The sequence below is a fragment of the Mastigoproctus giganteus genome, chromosome 10 (genome assembly GCF_048544385.1).
Source record: "Mastigoproctus giganteus isolate SK-2022 chromosome 10, ASM4854438v1, whole genome shotgun sequence".
Taxonomy (NCBI): Eukaryota; Metazoa; Arthropoda; class Arachnida; order Uropygi; family Thelyphonidae; genus Mastigoproctus; species Mastigoproctus giganteus.
The window spans coordinates 114,020,099-114,041,068 of NC_143584.1; the positions used below are offsets into that span (position 1 = coordinate 114,020,099).

At 37.0% G+C, this 20,970-nt stretch overlaps 1 protein-coding gene across 1 annotated transcript in view; it reads right to left on the bottom strand.

Moving 5' to 3' along the window:
• The window catches only part of bor (ATPase family AAA domain containing bor), a 232,496-nt gene that overhangs the window by 63,786 nt on the left and 147,740 nt on the right, over positions 1–20,970 (bottom strand). The window contains exon 10 of the mRNA XM_090383719.1: positions 3,467–3,518. Coding sequence (XP_090239845.1) covers positions 3,467–3,518 — 52 coding nt within the window. The remainder of the gene's footprint in view (positions 1–3,466; positions 3,519–20,970) is intronic.

Sequence of the window (20,970 nt, forward strand, 5' to 3'; positions counted from 1 at the left end):
CAAAGAAAAAAAGAAAAGCACTTATCGATAAACAGAGGTGGACTGGATCAAAAATTCTTACCCGGGAAAATTTATAGTGGCCTCATACTATGGTTTATGGCCAAAATCACACTGGCCCACCAGGGTTTCCCCGGTAAGGCTTATGGCCAGTCCGCCTCTGTCGAGAGAGAAAAAATATGAAATTGTGAAACGCTTTGAGAGAAATGAAAGACCATGTGATATTGCACGTGCTACAGGCCTAAATGAAGCAACGGCGAAAAGCACATGACAATTGCAAACTTGACAGGTTGAAAATTGAAAAGGGCTCAATTGTAAAGGGCTTAAAAATTTTAGAAAACATAGACTCCAACGAAGAACGCGTTATAGCTACAAAGCAAGGAATAAAAAAATTATTAGCTTGCTACGAAGAAATTCTGCGTGAAAAAAAGAACGCGCTGTCGTCAGACGAATTTGTTAGATTTTATGAAGCCATCGACATCGAAATAACTTTTTAACGTAAGTAATTTGTTTTTTTAATACATATTTTGTATTAATATGTATAAAGAACTGCAATTTTATTAATATTTTTCTTCTAAACTAGTGTTTATGTTAGTCCTTGGTCCCAATTAAGCAAAATTTATATGTATTTATATGCAAAGTTGTACCCCGACTTACGCGAATTCGACTTACGCGATTTTCGTCGGACCCACCTATCGCGTAACTTCGGGGTATTACTGTATACCGGTTTTGTCTTTAGCTGAGGATGCAATAGAACCATTTTTAATCAGGTTGTAACAGATGTGGGAGTACAGATGGACGGAAGTTGCAACCAATAGTTTCGGCAAGAGACTAGAATGTTCTACTACCATTTGTACAAGAAACAAATTTTCTACTCTTTCTAGCCTTTTGAAAATCGATTTTAAACTGATTAACTGTTTTACAATTAATGAGAGTTTAGTGTAGACAGAATATGAAGTGGGGATGTGGTTACAAGCCAACTATGATATGCTACTTCTAATCTTGCACAGTTCTTGAAGATTTATTGGAAAACTGATGTTTCGATAAGGGACAAGATTTTAGGGTGGAATGTGGAATAAAGGACTCTAAAAATAATTTCACTGATATGACCTGAATAAACATTGGCATCAGAAGATTTAGAAAAGTAATCCAACCAAGGAAAAGAAAGACAGAAATCGTGAATATCATCACATTTCATATTCCTGTTATGCCAAACAACACAAGGCAAAGAATGGCCATGAGAGAGAGGCTCCACTGGAGAAGAGACCATTACCAAACTGTAATCTGAAGCACCCAGAGAACCACTAACGCGTACTATGTACTTGGAAGGGTTGTAGAAAAAGATCAAGATGTTGTCTTCTCGGTATTCTGATAAGTAAATGAGCAAGTCATGTGAGCTCATCAGTAATTGCAAAAGCCATGACATTGCAATCAGCTGGGGTTGTGTAACTAGAAAACTGAACTGGGGTTGTGAAAATTCTCATTGTGAAAGCTAGACTACGGAATGATAGAGGGAACAAATGAATATGACAGAATGGAGCAGTGAGATTTTAAGTCAGAGGATATTCCAAATTAGGAAGTCTGTAAAAAGGAAGATCACAAAAGACATATGCACAAGTACCACATTTGAAATGAAAAGAATCACAGAGTGAATAGCTATGGTAACTGAGCTGAGTAATGGTTGAAACAACTGATAATTGAGAATCTTTCAGAAAAAGTAGGTAAGGCCTGACAGGCTGCAGATGGAAATGAACATCACTGAGATTGGAACTGAGACCACAAATATTTGTGAAATGAATGGGGAAATTTCTGGGAGGTTTAGATCTTTTCATAGATAAGTTTGTTCCATTAGTTTAACTATTCATGATGCATTCAGTAGATAAATTAAAAGTGGAGGGCAAAACATGCATGAATTTATGAAAATTTTGGATGTGGTGTACACATAGGAAGAACATCCTCAGCTCTTTGGCATAATGTGGCCTTGGCAATGCCTGCTGCATACACATTACTTAAACTCTCTACAGTCGCTAGCTGGCAGATTAGAAGTGGCAAGATTATAAAATATTTAATCCAGACCTTCTAAAGAGTTTCCAATAGGTTTGGTCCAGTGGACTATCTAATGCCTGGCATGCAAACACCGTTTGAGAGCTATATCCTCAAAAAGAAATAGTGGATCTCGCCATGATGCACATAATAATCTCAAAAGATTACTCAGTGCATGATGGAAGAGATGGGGGGTTGTTAGGGCTTTTCTCAGGAGACTAAATATGTGTGTGTGTGTTTCACCACTTCACCCCTCCCATAAGCAAAGTGGTGAATTATTGCTCCAGATGATGAGTTATCTACCACCTAGTACTGCTTGATGACATGGAAGGGCAGCAATTCCTGTGTGATGTAACACCACATCTCATCCTCTGCTTACTTCAGTTCACACCCAGGTGGTTACCTCCAGTGTACACCAGGTACAGTTTTTTTCACTTTGCACACGAGAAGGTGGAGGGGAGGTGAACATCCAGGATTACTAAGGATTCCACCATTGTGAGGTGCAAACAGAAGATCCCCTTGTCACAGAACAAAAAACAAACTTCACTGAAATTCAGTCTACTGGACTCACAAATGGGACTTCAATATCGGTTCTAACAGCATTACAGGCTCCCAGGTGGCAAGCCTTGGTCTGACATACCTGGAGAATGTCAATAACAAATCTCAGGGACTTGGTGGTATTATACTAGGTGATGAGAATCATCTAGTATTGCCTTTTGTCACTAAGGCTCAGCAGAGAGGCATAATCATTTCTACAAAAATTTTAAAATGCTTTTGAAACAAAACAATACTTCCCCACATAAACAAAGTAATATACAGGCTACAGTGACACTTGGCAAATGTACATAATTTTTATCTCATATATCACTGATCATAAAGAATAAGAAGGTGAATACAAGTGGTTCTGCCCTATACAATATAAAATTTCATTTTTTTTTTTTTTTTTTTGTTTGTTGTGTATCAATTCAAAAAAAGTGTGAAGTAAAATTAAAAATAAAGAAAAGTTAAAACACAGGAACAAAATATTATATTTAGATGAATTCAATAGTGAATCTTCCATTGCAATGACCACTGTGTGAAGAATCAACTATTTGATATATCAAGAATGGTACGGTTAAAAATTTGGAACTGTGTATTTTCTGTTATAGTTTAAGGGTTAAAACTATATTTAATTAGGTGCAGTCTTATAGTAGAAAAAAATTATGTACTTTTCAGATTTTTTTTCTTTTAAAATTACATATGTGCATTTTTCAATTCTCCTCCTTCATATTACTTTAAGTGTATAATATTTGTCATTCACAATTTTTCCAATTGCTAGGTATAATTGTACTTTGGTAATAAAGATCTCCCAAGAATATACTTTTTGGAAAACAAAATGCAACAAAAACTTTTAAAAAAATGATCTGAAAGTCTTTTGAATATTTACTGAGCTTCTTTTCCTTAGGAATGCATCTGCTTCATCAACAAAGAGCAAAAGTCTACATGAAAAAGAGAAATTCTATGTTAAATGTTAACAGAGAATGATCCAAACTATTTGTGCATTAAATAAAAGGAATCATATACTACTTCACTAGAATCGGCATTTACTGCTTTATCCAGTATTAAAGAGTGCACACCTTTACACAGAGTACTTCAATTAAAAGATGCCTATATTGCTTATTTGTAGGGTTAAGTATTTATCACTGGGAGCTTTTTTGCCATATTTGGGCTGAAATTTTTGAATTTGATGTTAAAATGAACTAATATTACCATTTAGATTTTATGATTTATAAATTAAAATTTTAGAGCTGAAAGTCTCAGATTATGGAAACTTAGTTAGTGCATTGCATCAAGCCTATACGTAGTAAGTCAACCAAAGCTCATTACATGGTATTGTTTTATTTACATCTCGAGTTGCCTTCACAAGTTGCCTGTTCATTATACTTCGAATAAGTAATGCTTCCCCTAATAGAGAAGACTACTGTTACTTATTCTTAGTGGATACCACCACACAGACTGCCGTTTCAGAGCTATTTGATCCTTCATTGGTGAATGGGTAGATACCCGATGGTATAACAACTGACAACAAAGTTGTGAAATTAACTCCACAATATGAAAAATGCTGAATGGTGTAGTACAGTAATGCAAAACTCAATAATAATTTTAGGGCTAAAATCCTCAAACTTTGGAAACTTACTATACGAGGTGTGACAATAAAGTTTCAAGAATAATTCATTTAAAATTTTTATTTTGAAAATTATACAGATGTGAGGCCATCATCTTCGAAGTAGTCCCTTTCAGACTGTACACACACATTCCAGTGCAGGATCCATTGATCATAACATTTCTGGTACTCACTTTCTGGTATCTGTTTTAATACCTACGTTACATTACTCTGAATTTCAGAAACTGGCTGAAAATGCATTCCTTCCATGACTCCTTTTAGTCGAGGAAATAAAAAGAAGTCAAAAGGAAACAAATCAGGCGAATCGGAGGGTACTGCAACATTGTGATCAATTTTGAAATTAAAAACTCTTTCACTACATGGAATTTCTTTCTGCTCACGAGATAAGTGTTCTGGTAACAGCCTTGCACACACTTTCCTCATCAACAAATTTTCAGTCAAAATTAATCTAACACTTTCCTGATTAATGTTTAGTTTTTCTTTAGTTTAGTTTACTTGTGGTTAACTACCTATCGCTTCGAACAAGATCATGCACACAAACAATGTTTTCATCATGTCGACCCTGAACTCTCAGCATCTTCGACAGATTCACGTCCTTCTCGAAACTGTTTTGCCCAATTGAAAATGAGTGGCTTCAACATGGTATCATTTCTATAAACTCTGGCCAACTTTTCATAAATATCCGCTAATGATTCGCCACTTTTCACCAAAAATTTTATCGCAACTCTTTGCTCTAAATTGAATTCTATTTTTCACGTAACACGGAACTCAAACAAGTCTTTACACAAACCAACTTGTACAATGACTGAAACAACTGACGACATTTACCCTTTGCATGCAGGTGGGGGGGGGGGGGTTCAGGCTACACAGCGGGAGGACATAAACGGTTTACAGAGTGGCCATTTTTACGGAAACAAAATTATTTTCAAAACTTTATTGTCACACCTCGTATATACAAGTTAGTGCACTACATAGAATATGTATATAGTAAGTCAACCAAATTTAATTACGTGGTATCGTTTTGTTTATGTCTCATATTGTGAATACCTTCACAAGTTGCCTTTATACTTCAAATAAGTAATGCTTCCTGTACACCATTCGGCAGCTCCCATATTGTGGAGTTAATTGTGTCAAAGAAGGGCCAAATAGCTCTGAAATGGCTTGGTGGTATCTCAGGATGGTGGTATTAAGTAACAATATTCTTCTCTGTTGGGGAAGATTTACTTATTTGAAGTATAACAAAGTCATCATTCACAATATGAATGGTAATTAAATTGATACCATGTAATCAATTTTGGTTTGAGCTATTACATACAGACTTGATGAAATGCATTAACTTGTATGTCTATTAAAATTTTTCCTAATAAACTGCCTTTTTCTCAATGGGAAAGTTGCTCCCCATTTTTGGTTTAACCTAAAATCATCAGTGGTATATTTCTGAAAGCAAATTTATTGTAAGTAGTGTTTTCAGAAAGGAACACAAACCAATTTTTTGAAGGAAATAAAAAAAAAAAAGGTGCACAAGGAAATGCAACACATAATTACCCTCATAGTTAGCTGTTCTACATAGCTAAATGTTTTTTTTTGTGGTTGTTGGTGCATCGGCTTCTGTGGCCATAATGCACCTCCCAAGGTTTTTGCAGTACTTTGATCCAAGCCCGAGGCGGGATTCGAACCCGCGACCTTTGGGTTGCCAGGCAGGCACTTTGCCCACCCAGCTAGCCCAGTCGGCTAATAGCTAATTGTACATATTAAACATACACACAGCTGTTAGGTTTCTGCATATGTAGATATATATATTTTTTTAAATAAAATCAGTTTATGTTCATTTCAGAAGTATGATGATGACATTTTTTAGATTACATTGAGGATTTACTTTATAGTTTAGACTTTTATTTTAGACTTTCTCACTGACAAAAAAAGATTAATTTCTCAAAATTTTATTACATTTTTTTATGAAAATCCCAAACGAGAGGTATTAGAACCTACAGTACTTAGTAACGAGCATGAGTTGAAGGTTAAGAAGATGAAAGAAAACATTTGTTGACATTAGACTTGCACTTCTGTAGATTGTAATTTTCAAGAAATATAGTCAGACCTATCTTTAACAAACTTCCATATAGCAAATTTTTCTATGTAGCAAACGTTTTTGATTTTCCCTTGGTCGTTACATTGAAAATAGTTTCCGTATAACAAACGAAATTTCCATATAACGAACTAATTTTGGGAGACCTGGGTGCACATTGTTCGCACCTCAATCCTTTAGGCAGTAAAGCTGATGCTGTAAAAAGCACGAATTAACAGCTAAAAGGATTAAGAGTTAATCCCTTTAGCTCTTAAAAGCTAAAGGGATTAAGTCCATGAATTAAGAGCTAAAACATTCTACAATTTAATGGTGCCAGTAAAACCCTGCAGGAGGACACTGGTCAACCAAGAAAAATGGTCATTTCTATGGCCAACTAAAGAAAAAGATGGAAGGCTTTGGGAGAGGCCTTCGGTCAGCAATGGCTAAAAAGAAGAACTAAAACCTATACACTAATGTACCGAGAAGTCTCGCTGTCTGTGTCCATAGCCATTGGCAAAGATTAAGGTATATTCCCAATGTGGACATTGGCTCTCTGGCCAAGCTGTTTTCTAGAGTAAGCTTCCTATTATAGAATTAAGAGAGAGTGATTTTCCTTTGTCTCGGAAATTCCTCTCTTATTTCAAAGAAATGAGTCATCCACACTTTCGCTAAATTTCACCTGTCTCTGTTTACATGTTAGGTACAAGTGGGCCGAAAAATCAGTTTTGTTTTAGCTGCTGTGCAAGTAACTTTACAGTGTCTAAGAGGAAATCCTTGAGATAGTGTAAAAACGTGGAAGTGCTTAATAGTGTAGATAGGGGCATTAAAAAAAAAAATGCTTTAAAATTTAGTATTTCTGCCAGTGGTGTGCTAACCATTATGAAAGACTGTGTTTTGATTTTCCAAATGTTTGAGGAAACAGGATCCAGTTGGAAGTGTGTGAAATTATGCCTTTGTGAATGAAGCAGTTTTTAAATGGATGAAGTTGATTCGAGACCAAAACGTGCCAATATCAGGGCCATTAATAAAAGAAAAAGCTATGGAGTACGCATCTTTTCTGTGGCATAAAACATTTCAAGCCAGTTCTGGTTGACTGGACAAATTTAAAGAGTGCCATGGCTTACTTGAAAAAGTTATTTCTGATGAAAGTGGAGTTGCAATCGAAGAAGACTATACCCATTGGAAAGAAACAGTTTCGAAAAAAAATTACGGGCTGCAAGCCCAAAGATATATTCAACATTTATGAAACGTCTATTTTTTATATGGTTGCCAAACAAGACACTGACTTTTAAAGGTTATAAATGTTTAGGTGGCAAAAACAGTGAGGAGAGAATTTCATTATCAGACATATTGGTGCAAATATAGCAGGTAATGAAAAACTGAAGCTTTTGGTAATAGGCAAAAGTAAATAACCCTGATGTTTCAAAGGATTAAAATCGTTAGAGTTGGATTACAACTACAAAAAAAAAATCTTGAATAACAAGTGAAATTTTTGAGCAGTGAATTTTAAATTTCAACAGAAAGATGATGAAAGAAAACAGAAAAATTGCATTGATTGTCGACAACTGCCCTGCCCACCTTCAATCGGAAATTTCAAAACTTACAAGTGTGAAGCTTGTTTTGTTTTCTTCCCTCCGAATACCTCGTCTAAACTGCAGCCAATGGGCCAAGGATTTGAAAAGGCACTACCAAAGGCGTTTACTAAAAAAATTATACTGAGAATAGAAACCAATGACCCCCTAAAGATTCTGTTATAGATTTGCAGTTGTGCATATCAGAGTTGGCAAAAGTGAGGAGTCAAGATGTGACAGAAACAACAATTAAGAACTGTTTCACAAAAGCAGGTTTTGCTAAAACACTAATTAACAACGATGAGAGGGATGAACTACAAGACATTGAGCAATCTTTTGAAGAGTTCCAAGTGAGATTTGATCAGTGCAGAAATATTTAGGAGTTGATAATGATGTCATAGTAGCTGAATATCCGAGTGACTCCAACATTTTGGAGAGTATTTAAAGAACTAGTGCCAATATCGATGAAGAGCTGGATGAAAATGAAAGCAATATTAAACTTTACAAAAAAAAATAGTGACAGCATTTGACAGCAAATTTCTGTTTAACGAATTTTTTCATCGGAACGATCCATTTCGTTATACAGGGTGTTTCAGTTAAACGTTTCAGAACTTCTAAGAGGGGTAGGGTACATCCTGACAACTTGAAATCATATAGCAATGTGGGGTTGGAAATGCTTTCCTGAAGCGGTGTTGTACACAGAAGCACCATAAAAAGAAGAGACCGTAAGTGAGAAATCGTTTTAATAATACATGAAAAGAAGCAAAAGGTACATGGATTAAAGTAAGTGTTCGAAGTTTCTTCAACCTCGTATTGCTTTCGCACAGTGGTACCTTGGAAAATGTGCTACAAATCCCCCTTTTCCTGCCGAAGTGTTGTTTTCCGATGAGGCATCCTTCACAAGGGAAGGAATTTTCAACACGCATAACGACCATATCTGGGCGGTCGAGAACCCGCATGCAATACGACGTCGTGCAGCACAGATTCGATTTTCAGTCAATGTATGGGCCGGTATTATGGGAGATCACCTCATCGGACCTTACCTGTTACCGTGTCGTCTAACCGGACCTATCTACTTGATCTTTCTGCAGCAAGTATTGCCACAACTTTTGAGAGATGAACAGATTTCTGCATCGACGCAACAGACAATGTGGTTCCAACACGATGGAGCCCCTGCCCATTATAGCGGAGATGTTCGTAACTACCTGGATGTCACATTTGGTCAACAGTGAATCGGACGTGGTGGTCCCGTGCGTTGGCCTGCTCGGTCACCCGACCTATAATGTCTTGATTTTTATTTCTGGGGTCATATGAAATCGCTAGTTTATGACACCCCTGTTGACAATGCTGAGGAGCTGGTTGCAAGAATCACAGTAGCTGCCGAAGAAATTCGAAATTCGCCTGGAGTATTCCAGGATGTTCGGATGTCCATGCGTCGGAGATGTGAGGCGTGCATTGTAGCCCGTGGAAGAAACTTCGAACACTTACTTTAATCCATGTACCTTTTGCTTCTTTTCATGTATTATTAAAACGATTTCCCACTTACGGTCTCTTTTCTTTTTATGGTGCTTCTGTGTACAACACCGCTTCAGGAAAGCATTTCCGACCCCACATTGCTATATGATTTCGAGTTGTCAGGATGTACCCTACCCCTCTTAGAAGTTCTGAAACGTTTAACTGAAACACCCTGTATAGAGGTTCAACTATACATATGAAGGAAGGTTGTTGCAGAAAACAGAAGTTGAATGAATATATATGGGAAGAAGAAAAGTTGGTTCTGTGAGTTTGAAGTTAAACAGTAAAAGGTAAAAGGATGTTGACTGGCTGCAGCAATTGTTTAGACTGCTTTGGAAGAGCGAGTGGGAATTATAGAAGCCAATTCAGAAGAACAGTGCCCGTGGAAGTATCTATAAAAAAAGCATGGAGCAGAAAGATGGAGCAGAGTGGAGAGCTTTTGTTAGAGATGAGTCATTAACCTATCTGCCCTCTTTTGAATGGAAAATCTAGTTCTTTGGATGCAGAGAAGCAATATTTGTAATGTGCTTATGTCAAGAGAGAATAGAAGTCAGAGTAATCCCCTATAGAGATATGTGATCTTGCCTAGAAATTAGAGTGTCATTGAAGATAAGCATGGGAGCAGAAGAATCCCTTTTGCAAGATATACAACAAAACTGAAATCAATTAAATTATCTTTTCCCCACTGTAAATCAGCATTTAAGGAATTGATAGTGAATATTCAAAAAGTTTAAGCTGTTTGTGCAGGGCAAGGTTTCTCAAACTAGATGGTGGAATGCAATGTGCTATCATTAGCAAAACTATGGATAGGATTTGTGGTCAATGGAAGAAGGTCATTAATATACAAGAGAAAAAGAGTGGGAGGAAGAACTGAAGTTTGGGAAACACAGCATTAGTGGAGAAGTTAGAAGACAGAGAGCCTTCTGCCATCACTGGCAGTGAGTGGCCAGAGACAAAATTGGATATCCAATTACAAAAAACAGTTGGCAAACCATAATATGGAAGCTTGTTTAGAAGACATTTATGCCAAACACAATCAAAAGGCTTTGAAATGTCAAGAGCAACCTCTTGAGTTTCGCCAAGCTTTTCCATTGAATTTGTCCATAGATAGGTAACATAAGCTAAATATCATCAGCAGATTGACAGCCGACCGGGCTAGCCGAGTGGGTAAAATACCTGCCCGGCAACCCAAAGGTCGCGGGTTCGATTCCCGCCTCGGGCTTGGATCAAAGTACTGCAAAAACCTTGGGAGGTGCAATATGGCCACAGAAGCCGATGCGCCAACAACTACCAAATCAAAAAAAAAAAAAAAAAAAAAAAGCAGATTGACACTGACAGAATTCGCACTGGTGATCATTGATCAGATGGAAGGTTTCTAGATAGTTTAAGAATTGTTGGTTAATTGATTTCTCCATTACTTTAGAAAGAATAGAAATAAGTGCAATGGGGTGATAACTGGATGGGAGGGATTTGTCACCCTTTTTAGGAACTAGCTGGATTTGAGCAAATTTCCAAGCAGAAGGAAAAACACCTCTGGAATAATAAAGTCAAAAGAGGCGACACAGAACAGGAGTAAGTTCAGGAACTCAGGTTTTAAGAACTAATGGAGAAATGCCATCCTTCTGACAGAAGCCCACAGGAGGCATTGAATGGAACGTACTGGGAATGGCGGGAGGTAGTTTACCAAGATCATCAATACACAAGATGGAAGAAAAATAGGATGTGAGCAGGTCAGGATTATCTTTGGCTGAAGTGGCAATAGAACTATCCGGTTTTGATCCGGTCTTGCTTTGGCAAGAGATCAGAATGCTCGACTACCATTTGGACAGAAGCAAGTTTTCTTAGCCTGTTAGAAATCAATATCCTGAAAAATGCCTCTGAAGTTGGGCAAATTCATATTTTAGCATAAATCAGCTCATACACCAACCATGAGAACAAGTATTTACTGTAACTAAAATATTTACAAATTAAAATAAAATAAAATAAATATTTACAAAAAACTGCTATTATATTAAATTAAATTATATACATGTGAAAAACATTAAAACTGTGATAAAATCCTTAAGATAAAAGACACTAAAATAAACCAGATTAAAATCGATAAAAATCTCTGGAGCTTTCGGAAGCATCGGCTTCCTTCCTCAGCAGTAACAAAACTTCCTGCAGCACGTCCATATATAACAGGCTCACGGTACTTATATATGTGATGCAGTCAGCGCATGGTCTGAACTGGAAGCGGAAATAGCTCAGGAACGTGTTAAGCAAAACCACTCATCCGTACTTAGGATGATAGTTTCAAACAGAGGATGCATACGCATACCTCTGTCCCTATTCATAGTATTGTGGTCGGATGAACAGATTCGTAGGCTCTCGAGCCATTTACAGTTCCAGAACCCATGCGCTCAATCCACAATAACCGCATCCTCTGGGGAGATTTGATGCTGCTTCTCCCAAAAATGTTCGGCCACAGCAGACTTATTGTAATCAGCGGTTTTTATAGCATTTGCATGCTCCCCCAGACGATCCTTGAGCCGTCGTTTTGTCTCGCCCACATAACATTCCCCACAATCCGGGCATTTTATCCTGTATACTGCTCCACTACTCAGGTCCTTTGCTATTGGGTCTTTTACCTGAGACAACACTGTGTGCAACCTCTGCCCGGGAAGCTGCACACAGCGTGTTTTATAACCCCGCAAAACTCTAGCAAGATGCTCACAATTTTAAAAATTTTCACATGTATATAATTTAATTTAATATAATAGCAGTTTTTTGTAAATATTTATTTTATTTTATTTTAATTTGTAAATATTTTAGTTACAGTAAATACTTGTTCTCATGGTTGGTGTATGAGCTGATTTATGCTAAAAAATGTTAGAAATCAAGTTTGGACTGATGAATAACTGCTTTACAACTATTGTGAGCTTTTGTGTATCACTATAATTTCTTGTACAACAGACAAACTGGTTAAGTTAGACTTTATTAAAATAAAAAAAAATATAATATGAAATATACAGTAAACTCATTAATCCGGACCCTGGTAATCCGTACATTGCTCAATCCGGACAGCTCTAAAAAAATTGAAAAGTGTAAAAAATCAAGCAACAATCAGGCTCAAAGGTCATATGTATTGTGTCCAAGGTCATTGGGCCGTGAGGACTCACGCTGCACAAACAACCTGGTTCCTGGCTGCGATTCAGATAGTTGTTTGTCATTTGCTCCGTAGTTCCACGCTTCTATCTTTTGTCATTTGTGCTGTGCAGTTAAACAATGTCTTTAAGTAAGCCTAATGTAGGACAGAAGCGTAAGCATAAAACGCTTTCTATTCGCGATAAATTATCGGTGATAGAAAAACTTGAAAAAGGAGCTTGTGTCCAGCATTTGTCTTGAGTACGGCATCGCAAAACAAACTGTGTCGGACATTCAAAAGAAAAAAAGTGAAATTCGTAACTTTGTTCTCAAGTTTAACGTAGAGAAAGAAAAAAGTAAAGTTAAACGAATGCAGATGCCTACTGATAAAGCACTAGTAGATGCTGTACAAATGGTTTTCCCAACTTTGTTCATCTGGTTTGGCTGTGCGAGGAATAGAAATTCAAGCAGCAGCAGACAGAATGGCTAAACAGTCAGGAATTGAAAAATTTAAAGCGAGCTCAGGTTGGCTTTTTAGATTTAGAAGACGGCATAACATTTCAAACAAGAAAATGTGTGGAGAAATTCTTAGTGTTGATTTTGAAGCTGTTGAGCCTTTCAGGAAACAACTGAATGATTTTATTCAAAAGGAGGGTTATCAATTGAACCAGATGTACAACTTTGATGAGACGAGACTGTTTTGGAGAGGTGTGCCTGAAAACACACAAGTGTCAAAGACTGAGAAAAACCACACCTGGAAGAAAAATAAGCAAGGAACATGTTTCAGCACTGCTGTGTGCAAATGCCGACGGAAGCCATATGTTAAAAACCGTCATTGTTGGGAAAAGCAAAAAACCACGTACCCTAAAAAACATTGTAGTAATGGACGATCTACCGGTACACTACTACAATTCCCGCAATGCATGGTTTACCACGGAAATAACAATGGATTGGTTCCACAAGAAAGCTGTACCAGAAATCAGAATACAGTAATACCCCGACTTACGTGAACTCGGAGTTACGCGGTTCTTAATTTTTTTCGTTTGGTATATATCTAAAATTAGCTTACCAGTGATTTGGAAGTCAAATCATAAAGCTTGGGTGACAGCTTCTGTTTTTGGGGACTGGTTTGGTCACCACTTCATACCCGAAGTCGAATGTTATTGCAAGTCTAAACAGATTCCATTTAAAGTGATGCTTCTTATTGACAATGCACCCGGTCACCCTCCTGCAACCCTAATTAATTTCGACCCAAGTGTGAAAGTTGTGTTTTGGCCTCCAAACACAACCAGCTTGCTTCAACTGATGGACCAGGGAGTCATCAAAACATTCAAGGCTTACTACACGAGGGGTTCGTTTGCACGTCTGAATGAAGCTATGAGACAAAATAATGAGATATCTGTTAAAGACTTTTGGAAACAATTCAATGTTTTAGATGCCATAAGAATCATTGAAGAATCTTGGGATGAAATTCACAAAAAAACATTGAATGGTGTCTGGAAGAAACTTTGTCCATTTTTTTTTTCAAAAACGAGACGAACCCTGTGGGACTCCACTAATGTTATTAGTGGAGTCCCACAGGGTTCGGTGTTAGGTCCACTGTTGTTTTGTATATTTATCAATGATATTGATGAAGGTATATCAGGCTTAATGTCGAAGTTTGCAGATGATACAAAGGTTGACAGGGTTGTTAATGACAGTAATGGCAGTGTGCTACTGCAACAGGATCTAGATAATTTGGACAGATGAGCTAAGAAGTGGCAACTGAAGTTTAACCTTGACAAATGCAAAGTACTGCATATGGGTAGAAGTAACCCCAGAGAAACGTACCAACTGTGTGGTACTACACTTAAGGTGGTAGAAAATGAAAAAGACCTGGGAGTAATTGTGCAGTCAGATATGAAGTTCTCTGAGCAATGCAGACAGGCTGCCAGGGCAGGTCATGGGGTTTTGTCAATGATATATAGGAATTTTGTTAGCAGGGAAAAGGAGGTGATTATCCCTCTGTATAAGGCAACGGTCAGGCCACGCCTTGAGTACTGTGTACAGGTCTGGAGGCCTCATTTCAGGAAGGATGTAGATTTACTTGAGCGTGTACAGAGAAGGGCAACAAGATTGGTGAGGGGAATGAAGGGATCCTCTTACGAAGAGAGGCTTAAGTTCTGCAAATTGCAGTGGCTGGAGACTAGGCACCTGCGCAGTGATCTGATTGAGGTGTATAAGGCCTTGAATGGGTTGAGCACGCTGAATTTTGATGGGATCCTTCCACTTGTTCAGATTACGAACCTAAGGGGGCATAAATTCAAATTAAGAAAAGACAGATGTAGAATAGATGTGCGGAAATTTGCTTTTAGCCAGCGGGTGGTTAATTGTTGGAACAAACTTCGATCTGTCGTTGTGGAAGTTGAGAGATTGAATAAATTTAAGGAGGAACTGGACAGGCATTTGGAGGGAATGGTGTGATTTTTTTTTTTTTTTTTTTGGCTGATGCTGCATAAGCTCATTTGCTTTCTTGCATCACATGCCACCACTACTACTACAACGCCAGAAACTGATCATGTCGCTCATGTGATAGAAGAAGTTGTTAATCTTGCCAGGCAATTAGATTTGGAAGTCAATGGTGATGATGATGTCAACGAGCTGTTGGATTCACATAGTCAGGAGCTGACAATGAATGAGCTCATAGAGATGTGTGAGCAAAACGTCACTGAAGTATCTGACACTTCAGATCCAGTTCCACCAGAAAAGCACATGACAATTGCAAGCTTGACAGGTCTCAGCTCAATTGAAAAGGGCTTAGAAATTTTAGAAAACAGACTCCAACGAAGAACGCATTATAGCTACAAAGCAAGGAATAAAAAAATTATTAGCTTGCTACGAAGAAATTCTGCGTGAAAAAAAGAAGGCGCTGTGTCGTCAGACGAATTTGTTAGATTTTATGAAGCCATCGACATCGAAATAACTTTTTTACGTAACTCATTTATTTTTTAATACATATTTTGTATTAATGTGTATAAAGAACTGCAATTTTATTAAATATTTTTCTTCTAAACTAGTGTTTTTGTTAGTCCTTGGTCCCAATTAAACAAAATTTATATGTATTTATATGCAAAGTTGTACCTTGACTTACGTGAATTCGACTTAAGCGATTTTTGTCTGACCCACCTATCGCGTAACTTCGGGGTATTACTGTACATCAAAATATACAATATGAAATATACAGTAAACCCTCATTAAACACACCAACCCACCCTAACATTGACAAACTCGTCAGTCAAGATAAGAAGATTAAGTGCGTGCATGTTCCTGCCACCAAACACGACATCTGTTTTCCAGCCTATGGACAAGGGGTAATCAACACAGCAAAGTGGCTCTACAGAAAGAAGTTTTTGAGTGAAGTCCTAGAATTCGAAGAGCCACTAGTTGGTGAAGAAGACAGAAGAGGACAACAGACATTGAAAATTTTAAAGTTGTACAACATAAGATCTATGATTTACAACTTTGCTGATGCTGCAAAAGAAATCAATTAAAAGACTTTGGCGAATTCATGGAAAAAACTTCTTTTAGATGAAGAGGCTAAACCAGAAATAGATGGTTGTGAGACAGAAGACTCGTGAGACTCTACAACAAGGAGGGGAAAAAGCTGTGTTTTTAGAGGAGATAGAGTCATGGATGGAAGAAGATGAAGATGATCCTGGCTGCCACATCATGACCGAAGAGGAGATCACATATAGTGTAATGGGAGCAGCAGAAAGTTCAGACGAGGAAGAAGATGAAGTGAGCAACAACTCTCAGCCAAAAATTAAGGTAAGTGAAGTGAAAGACCACTTGAACTTCGTAAATCAGTACGTTGAACAATCAACAAATGAAAATGTATCTGCCGATTGTGAACACTTAAGATGCCTACATGAATTGGTAGTAAAGGAAATAAACTGCAAACGATCACAAAAAAAATAAGTCATTTTTTAAAACCATTGAATGTGGCAAGTGATGTAAGTGAAGATGAACCAGTGCAATCTTGTTCTAAGTGATTATGGACATTATGTATTTTTAATGTAAATACAGTATGTACATACATACATATATTTACTACATATTTTTGACTATGTACATACATATTTTTAATGTAAAATAAACATGTTTTTACTGTTATCCACATACATTATGTTGTTTAAATAAGCTTTACCCACATTACAAAGCATATTTCATATAATCCGGACTTTCATTAAAAAGGACAGTCCTATTAGTCCGGTTTAATGAGGGTTTACTGTATATAAATAAAGCACTACATTCTGGTAAGTAAATGAGCAATCTGTGCAAGGTCATTAGTAATTGCAAAAGCTTCAGTATTTTGACCAGTTGGCTCTGGGTTGCTAGGAAAAGGAAGCCAGCTGGAGTTGTAAACATTAAAATCACCAAGGAAAATTACCTGACTGTTGGGAAAGTTGGACTGGAGCAAGTCAAGTTTCAAAGAGTTCCAAGCGAATAGTGGAGTTGGAAGAATGATAGAGGCAACAGATGAATTTGATAGAATGCAGTAGAGAGATTTTGAGCCAGAGAAGTCAAAATGAGGAGAATCCAAATTACTGTCTCTGACAGGGAATATCAGTATAGACACATGCACGAGTACCACCTTTTAGGTGAAAGGAATCATACAGCAAATAATTCGGACAACTGAGATAAGCAGTGGTTGAATAAACTGATAACTGGGATTCTGTCAGAAAAAAACAGTGTGTGTGTGTATCCTGTAAGCACGAAAGATGTTATATTTTATTGATACAGATCTAGAAGTATTTAACATTAGTCCAAATTTATTTTCTAAGAAATCAGTCAAAGGTTTGGATTGAGTATCTGCAAAATTAATGTTGAAATCTCCACTGAGTATCATTGGTATTCGGTCACATTTTTTGTGAGAAAATTGTTGTAGCAGTGCAGCTCCTTCAATCATATAAGGATGTAAAACGAAATGGATGAATTCAATGATGTTTTGTTTGTTTGTTTGTTATTTGGTTTTTAGGAGCATTAGCAACTAAGGCCGTATTGCTCCGAGGATATGCGGTGGTCATTCCCTGACCTTTCCACATCCTCCGTATTTGGTGGCCACGGGCTCGAACCCCAGTCTAATCAAGAAGCTTGTGCTACGCACTGCTGCTCCTGCCCACCTGGCTACGGAGGCGCCCTTTCAGTTGGGAAGCATACCAATGTGCAGAGAACCATTTTCAAGATGAAGGGCAGGTTACAGGGAAGTTATGTTCCCACACTTAAGCCTCCTTAATTTTAAGGCCCTAAATTTAAGGCCCCCCAAGTTCCAGAATAAGCACAAATAAACAGATTTGACATTAAATTCAGCTATGAATATACATAGCTTTTATAAATTAATAATTCAATACATTTAATCCCAATGAAATAAATACGAATCATATAAATAAATAAATAAAAAAAAACGCTCCGTACTTGGATTAGTGGGATAGTTTGTCCATATTTCGTTAAAAAAAAAAAAACACACATGAAAATAATAAGTGTCCGCCAAAAAACCAAGTGTGTCTGGGGGCACATTTGGGTACCTCTGAACTACATGCGCCTTTGATATATTACTAATTTCAATGACTTATTGGAATTCAATGATGTGTTCAATATTTTGGTTAGGTGAAATGTAAATGACTACCGACAATATCGTTTGACCATCAGGAAGAAGGCATTCAGCTGCACAAATGTCTCCAACAGGTCTAATGGATTTGCCAACAGTTTGTCAATAAATCACTTCCATACGAGAAGTAACAACACGAGTACGATTCTCTCTCTCTCTCTCTCTCTCTCTCTTATGAAAAACTGCTACACCACCAGCTCGTTGATCTTCTCATTTGAATTGGACGACACAATCGAAGTTAGGTATGCATGGCAATATCTTTATTATTGCCATGTTTCAGAAAGTAGAAGTAAATTGGATTGTGTGACTGCATCAGTGAGATTGTCACTGTGAGCATGTACACTTTGACAATTTAATGTTAGGATGGAAAGATCTTGTTGTTTACTGATGAATTCGTATAAAGTATCTTACATGGTAAATAGAGGATTACAGCATGCCTTCGTTAAAACGCGGTTTGCTCTACGCTGATTTGCTATAACACTGTTCTTATATTATAATCCACATCTCACTCTAACACTGTCACAACTCACTATAATGCTGTTTTTCCAGTGTAGAGATTAAATTTTTGGCATGTTTAACGAAAACATTTCGTCTGATGTAGTCGATAGCTTGAAAATGAATAGCAAAACATTAAAAAGTTTCCCACGCTCAGTGAAATTTTCTTCCACACTAATTTAATTGTAGTACGGTGGCTTGTTACATAATTCAGAGATCAACATTTTAAAAAAATGACCAACAAGTATATTGCTTGTAACATGTGCATTATTTGCATTTATCTGAAGTCTAGTCATCACTCAGTACAGTGTTAGGCAACGGACAGTTTACTAGAACATTGTATAATAATTAATGCAATGCAGTTACATTTTTGAAGATATTCATCTTTGAAAATGGCAGATAAGAATTAAAAAGCAACAACATCTGGACGCAGTATGAAATCTACTAAGGTAAGAAAAAGACTAAATTTGAAAATTAAATTATATGTTTTGAAGCGAATCGATTCCATTCAACAACAAGTGGATGTGTGTAATCATTTAGGACTGGCAGATTCAACTGTAAGAACAATTATAAAAATTAAAGAATTAATTTTAGCAGCGGGAAAGCAGTTGTTCCACTGCAAGCAACTGAATTGGTTATGGCTAGGTCGGTTATTATAAATGAAATGGAGAGACTTCTAAATAATTTTATTGAAGATAATTTCCAATGCACAATTCCTTTAAGTATAATATTATTAAATAAAAAGTGATTAGCCTATAGGATTATCTGAAGAAAGCTCACCTTAAAAAAAAAAAAAAAAAAATGTGGAACCATTTAAAGCTAGTAAGGACTGGTTTGATAGATTTAAAATTCAGGGAAAAGCCGTAAGTGCAGATCAAGGAGCCGAAACTTTCAAAAAAGAACTTAAAATTATTGAAGAGAGGTGTTATACTTCTCAACAAGTTTTTAACAGAGATGAAACAGGACATTTTTGGAAACGAATGCCTAAAAGAAGTTTCATATTGAAAGAAGAAAAAAATGTGCCAGGGCAAAGGATCGATTGACTTTATTGTTGAGTGGTAATGCTGCAGGGGATTTTAAAGAAAACCCCTTTTAGTTTACTAGGAAGACAGCCAAAGTACAACCCAAAATTGACCAAAGATATGAAAAAATCGACACCCAGGGCTAATGAATTAATTTCGTGATTTTAAGTTTGATTTTGATACGTAATTTAGTTACTTATCATGTAATTATATACATATGTAATAGAGAATATTTTATATGTACAGATTTTTAATATAAAATATTTTGACCGACATTTGGCATCTTTTCACTACCATTTATTATTTGTGAGTCGTGGTGGTATAGACCGCATCTCACAAATACATATGTTACATTATAGGAATACGGCGCTCACTTAGCACTCTGTTTTTCCAGAATGAATTATCGGCATTAAGCGGGGGTCACCTGTACTCGATAACCACGTCATCTCTGCTTGAAGTTCAAGAATGGATTCGTGTTTCTCAATCCATGATAAAATTTCTTTTCTCTATTTGCAGCAATAATGTAAAGATCATTAATATCGGTAACTTGAGATAATGAAACAAACTAGTTGTTGTTTGTGATGTTTCTCGTATTCATAAACTACAGAATCTAAATTATCTCCCTGAGATTTATGGATGGTAAAAGCACAAGCCGGTATTAGTGGAAAATGATTTCGCTTAGCCGAGATCGTTTCTGTTTTTATTCAACGAAACACTCGTACTTCTTGCAATCGGTACAGCTGCTAAATCAATTTCTCTAGCCATAGCAAACTGACAAGACTTCGTTCTAGCAAGTTAGCATTAGCATTAGTAGAGGCATATGATGCAAGAAAGCAAGCTTATTCAGCATCAGCCAAAAAAAAAAAAAAAAAACACAACCACTACTCCCATTTCACCCCTCCATTCGTTCGAAATACCTGTCCAGCTGAGACTTAAATTTGTTTAGGCTATCAACTTCAACAACAAGTGATGGAAGTCTATTCCAGAAACCAACTGCCCGCTGGCTAAAGGCAAATTTCTGCACATCTATCCGACATCCGTCCTTCCTCAATTTAAATTTATGCCCTCTCAGGTGATTATTCTGAGCAGGAGGAAGAATCCCATCAGCATTGAGCATGCTCAAGCCATTCAAAGCCTTATACACCTCTATCAGATCACCTCGCCAATGCCTAGTCTCCAGACTCTGTAATTTGCAAAACTTAAGCCTTTCTTCATAAGAGCAACCCTTTGTTCCAAACTTGTTGCCCTTCTCTGTACTCGTTCCAGCAGCTCTACATCCTTCTTGAAATGAGGCCTGCAGACCTGTATACAGTACTCAAGGTGTG